Raw genomic sequence first — 6,000 nt, 5'->3', positions numbered from 1 at the left:
TTTCATTATACATTTATGCTTACTGCATAGGTGCCTCTATCTATCTATCTATATATATATATATATATATATATATATATATATACAACTATACTGGACAATGCTGTGTATGTGATTGAATAATACATAATCTTAGGTGGTTCCTCTTTTTCCCACGCTCTCCTTTCTCTCTTTCAGTCTACCTAGTCTCCATTCTCACTCCCCCCTTTTCACACTCACATACATTCTGTGTCTCTTCCATCCTTTCATTCGCTCTCTACACTCCTCTCTCTCACACATTCTCCCCCTCCTCTCCTCTCTCCCCCATCACAGTGCAGTGTGTATATGCTCCTAGCTGCAGTATACAGGGACACAGGGTTTTTTTTTTTTCTGTGTGTGTGAGAGCCTTGCACAGATGCACACACACAGCCTCATGCCTCTTCACATGCCAGGAGACTTCTGCTTTCACACATGCGTGTTTTCACACATGCCAGCTTGCCGTGCAGCTGAACGGGAGATGCACAACGGTGGATTCACAAGGTGATTCTGTGTAAATTTGGGGGGGAGAGGGAAGAGTGTTGAGGTGGGGAGGAGGTCTGCGGTATGAGGCGACGAGAGGAAAAAGTGAATCAATAACACCCCCCAGTATTATGAGAATGAGAGAGGCAGCGTGGATGGAACCAAGGCAGGTGCGGATACGGGGAGCGAGATGGAGAGGAGAAAGGTGAGAGGAAGCAATGAAGTGTATAGTTGGGATATTGAGAACTGGCGGGTTAGACGAGAGGTGCAGATACAAACATAGAATGAGTTCGGTTAGGAGTGTGGATCGAGGAGAAAGGTCATTAGGCATTAGCAGAGTGCATGGGAGACAGAGAAGAAAAGACCTCCTTCACTCCTGAGCATGTGAGGAGGAAGATGCAGTGATGAGCGCAGAAATAAAACAACTTCCAGCCTAGTTTACATCAGGAAGAGATGATGGGAGAAATGTGAAACAGCACAATGAGCGGAATACAGGACTTATTACTGGGGGGAAAGAAAGGGATCCAAAAGAAAAGGGCCCTTATGTTCTATGAAAATCCCAATGCTAAAGAGAAAAAAAAAATTAGACAAGAAAAGGAAGGAAAAAAATTGGGGGGGGGGGGGGGTATGATGTCAGAAAGACTGAGATAGATCTGCTATTCCAAGGCAATGGGAGGGAACTCTTTTAGTACATCAAAGACAGTGATGGGTGTCAATCAAACTGTGACAGGTTAGTGGCTTCCCCCTTATGTCAAAGAAGACAGGCGTAATTCATTAGTTTTCAACAAGTAAGGGATAGGACCAAGGCATGGCTGTTCCCTTAGTTTGTCACATTCAGATATGGGATGGATTCCTTCATTAAGTCCAGCATTAGGACTGGATCTTGACGATATCTTTATATTAGGTGTCGATGTGGCAAATGAGCTATCTGGATCTATCTGTTAGAGGTAGGATAGCTGCTTCCTAAGGCTTCATTCAAACGGCTGTAAATATTTTACCAATGTTATTACAAATGTATTTTCTAGGAGAATAGCCCAGGCAGAATGATCAGTAAAATATTTGCGTAAAGATACATTTAAATGCATAAAGATGTGCATGGGTACATATTGATAATTTATTTTTCTAATCTTTGTTTAGACTTAATTTACGCACTTACAAAGGTATATACATGCATTTATATACGTAAGCGTGTAAAACGCATGTCCTTAGATGCAAATGTTTGGATTCTGTGTTATGTATCTGAATGCAGTGTGTTTTTATGCACCTGTGTGAATGGCTCCATTGAAAACAATCCAGCTGTGTTTGTGTTCAGATCCACAATTAGAAAAAACATACACATATATGCTTTTTTTTTTACGCCCATGCGAATGAATCCTTATTATTTCAGCACAGGTTTTGGATGTTTACTGGACTACTTTAGCGTTACCTATGTGTTTATGTGTGTGTGAAACTCACCCTTTGTGTCAGTATTAGAAGTAGACCGCTACTCTGGTATATCTACTTTAGATTGATTAAAAGGCATCCTAAGTATTGCAGAATTTAATTTAGATCCAGGGATACCTAGTATGTATCAGACTTTGTACAAGGATTCATTAATAGTCACATTCTTTATCAAACCTAGGACAGAAACTCGCTTTATATTTTGTACCAGAAATAATACAAATTTTTTGTAATGTCAATGATTTCTTCAGTATACCTTTTGATTTAAAATGCTTAAACACAACTAGTGTCGAATTGGGTAAGTGGTGTTAGGCCTAATCTAACAATATTGAGAATATGTATGGGCAACCCATGATGTTCAGGCCTGACAGTTAACTCCCACGATATAAAACAGGATTTTCATTGCAGTAACGTGATAACTGAATCTGTCCATGTATCCAATCAGTAGGGTTGGTGTCACCTGGTGCGGTAAAATATGGTGTCACCCCCCCACCCCCTGGTCACTGAGCAATCCGGGGCACTGAGCAGGCTAGCGCATTAGCATAGCTCTCCCCCTAGCCTGCTGCAATGCTCTGTCCTGCCACTGCGGAGTGACAGCAGGAGCAGAACAGAGCAGTAGACACTGGGCAGGCTAATGCATCTGGCTTTCTTCTGTCTAGCCTACCACAGTGCTCTGCAGAGTGCTGGGCAGGCTGGTTTTGCGCACCCCAAAAAGGCCCCTGTAAATGTTGTGGTTTATGCCAGTGCACCAATCAATGCACTGTCACGGATGGGGGTGACATCATCACAGTTGGATATCACTTCCTTCTTAATGGTGTCACCAAGGCCTGGACTGGGACAAAAAATAAACCCAGGCATTTTAGATTGAACAGCCCAGTGGAATCCCCCACCAGTGTAAATCCCCCCACCAGTGTAACTCTCCCAGTGTAACCCTCCCATGTAAATCCTCCTAGTTTAATCTCCCATAGTGTAAGTCCTCCCCTAGTGTAATCCTACCAGTATAATTCCTCCTTCCCCGGTAAATCCTCCCAGTTTTATCTCCCATAGTGTAAATTCCCCCAGTATAAATCCCCTCATCTGTACTCCCCCGTGTAAATCCCCACAGTGTATTCCCCTCCCCCCAGTGAATCCCCCCCCCCCATGTAAATACCCTCCAGTGTAATCCTCCTAATGTAACCCCCCCTGTAAGCCCCTAATCTACCCCTCCTGTGTATATCTGCCCATTGTAACTATATAGTGTATAATATCTCTCCCCTCCCCACATTTACAGACCTTAGAACAGCATGGCTTTGTCCACATGGATGTCCCTCCTCCTTCATCGGCTGTGAGGAGTGTAATTGTGATAGGTAGCCGGAATCTCTCAACGCCTGCCTGTCACAATAATAGGGGATTGCAGTGCTAGTTCCCGGATGACATGCGGGAATGGGGCACTGGGCTAGTCTGAGCATTGAGCTGTCTGCCTATGCCTTCTTCCTCCTCCTCCTCCCTCCCCTAACATTGCGTAGTCACAGCAAAGATACCGGAGTGCGCAGGGGAAGGAGAAAGAGGAGAGAGCCGCGGCACCTCTCTCAATTCCGGGTGTCACCCATCTGGTAGGTGTCATCTGAGTGTTGCCCGCACCCCCCACTCCCCCCCTAGCAACGCCACTGCAACCATCATATAAACCCTTCTGCGTAACGGCAAAGTTAATCATGAGTGAGAAAAATCCTTATTAGTTAGAATTGAACTGTATGGTCAAGCTCCTCAAGTCAGGCGTGATGGCCCTATGTTCACAAGCCCCTTAGGGCTATTCTAGCATGTCAGATTAAAACATAGACCCTTTCAATATGTCAATGTAAGTTTGGGATCAGAAGCAATGGACAAATAAATAGTCTTTGTGGGTCATGCTGAATGTAAAAGTCATGAGAACCCAAAGACTCCTCAGTCTGATCTGCTTTATTTTTGAGACAGAGGTATGCCTATATTGGCATAGACAGGTTGGGTATAGATAGATCAGGAATAGACTGGTCCGTACAGTTAAAAAACATCCTAAATTCACCATGCATTGAAGCTCAGTAAAATGGTCCCCCTATTTCAGCTTTCATCTATTTACCTGGAAAAACCTAACACATGTAATTGCAGTTCAATCTGTGTTTTAGCACTCTGTATGTCTAGGCACACTAGTTTTACTAAAATATGCAGTCCTTGTCAAGACCAATTGACTGTGGATGCCAGTGCAATCACTGAAGGCAAAGATAGTCACATGGAAATTGTTTTGTCGTGTTAGCCTGTAGAAACCTTAAAAGTGCCCATAGATGTAAAATGCAGCAATCCAGCAATTTAAGTTTCAACAAGTTCAGATGGTAAATATGCTAATTGTGGGCACCCTGAGACATTATCAGACATCCTTGGGAAATCACCAAGTGGGTAATGACTATCCACTGTATTGTAGAAAAACATTTTTTTCAGTCAAATTGTTTTTCTGTATTTTTCAATGCCATAGGCATCTTTCTGATGGAATCTGTATACAGTTCACGTAGATGCACACTCACCATGGTTGTTATGTTATAACACTCCATACAATATATTAGAGAGATAACAGTCTTCACAAATGTGTTTCAACTGATTTGCCAAAGCATTCCTGTATTTTTATTTTATAGCAAAGTATTTTCCCTCATAATTTCACTAATGCTAACAGATTAGCATTCAAATCAAACAAAGTTGTATAAATGTGCTACTAAACACTAGACATCAATGAAGAAAATGTTATAGGAAAGAGTTCAGGTACCTACTCACTAGAGGTTATGATCTTTGCCTTTTTAAAGTATGCTTTATACCAGCTAGAATTACAACTGGACTTTCCACGTTGGACAAGATCAGAAAAGGATTGTACGATGCTGGCTTTTCATACCTATTCAGCAAACAACATTAGAAATGTTGCTATGATTTTTCCAAATTCTGCAATTTTTGTGCTTGTCTGCTAAATTTGCTTTGTGTCTACACAGATGTAGAATTTAAAACAATTGTGTTGGGTTTTCTGAGATCATGCAAACGTCTGTGTGTATGTGTAGATAGCTTAACCTATTGCTACCCACATAACACGTGTGTGGTAGCAAAAAGGGTGTGCTTTACCAACCCTCATGGTGCACATATGCGCCACTGGGCAGCTGATGTTTCTGTGTTGAGAGTGCACACACTGAAACAATAAGATCTAACAGTGGTGGTCCATCCACTAGGGGCGCACGGGCACCCCCCCATCCATGTGTCCGGCCCCCTGATCTACATACAGGGCGCTTGCTGCATGAATTCCAATGGGGAGGGGGGATTGAAGCACGTGATTAGAGCCAGAGGCTATAATAGGCTTCAAAAAAAGGTGAGTTTGGGGCGCAGAGCCCTACGCTCCGAGCCCTCCCAGTTGTGTGACAATAGCGAATGAATATTCACTATTTTCACAGTTATCCTCCTGGCCAATCAGCGGGACCTGAGACCCCTCACCCACTCGCGCACGGTGGATATACAGGAGGAGAGGAGATGAAAGCTGCCACCCGTCGGACACACTGCCCGCCCGCTACCTACATGGGGTAAGTGCGGGGCTTTGATGTTCGACCGTTCCTCCCATGGGGGTTCCCGCTGCGTGCCTCCGACCGACCGGGGGGTGATTGTTCGCCCCCACTCCCAAACAAAAAAAAAAAAAAAACACCAACCACCACTGGGTTCTAATCCCTCTTCACTCTATCCAAAAATTGAACAAAAATATTTTGCCTTCAGTTACACTTTATAGTATATTTGGACCAAACCTTTACTTTGTTTTCAATACACCAGGGAATTCCTCAACCCGTCTCAATTTTTTTTCTTTATCTAGCTATAGCTCATTCATGAAATTTCCCCTTACTTTCTACACTGGAGATATAACAAGAGTAAGGCTCCATTTACACCTAGGCAATTTGAATTGCGAGCGGAATCATCGTGATTCTACCCGCAATTCTAAATCGCTGCAAAACACGGGACATATTTGCGATGCTGTTACTTCTTAATGGCACCTCGATCGTGGTACAATTTTGCCGCTATTGATGCGTGAAAAAT

The 6,000-nt window shown here is 43.2% G+C and overlaps 1 protein-coding gene across 1 annotated transcript in view; it reads left to right on the top strand.

Moving 5' to 3' along the window:
- Window positions 1-248: 248 nt before the first annotated feature.
- LOC143931935 (sodium/calcium exchanger 1-like) overlaps window positions 249-6,000 on the top strand; it is a 165,268-nt gene continuing 159,516 nt past the window's right edge. The window contains 1 exon segment of the mRNA XM_077455794.1: window positions 249-519. Coding sequence (XP_077311920.1) covers window positions 451-519 — 69 coding nt within the window. The 5' untranslated portion in view covers window positions 249-450.

This window comes from Lithobates pipiens, unplaced genomic scaffold (assembly GCF_037356315.1).
Source record: "Lithobates pipiens isolate NorthernLeopardFrog02 unplaced genomic scaffold, aLitPip1_a1.2 Scaffold_10, whole genome shotgun sequence".
Taxonomy (NCBI): domain Eukaryota; kingdom Metazoa; phylum Chordata; class Amphibia; order Anura; family Ranidae; genus Lithobates; species Lithobates pipiens.
The sequence above is the reverse complement of the archived record's forward strand: the minus strand, read 5'-3'. Positions and strand labels throughout refer to the sequence as shown.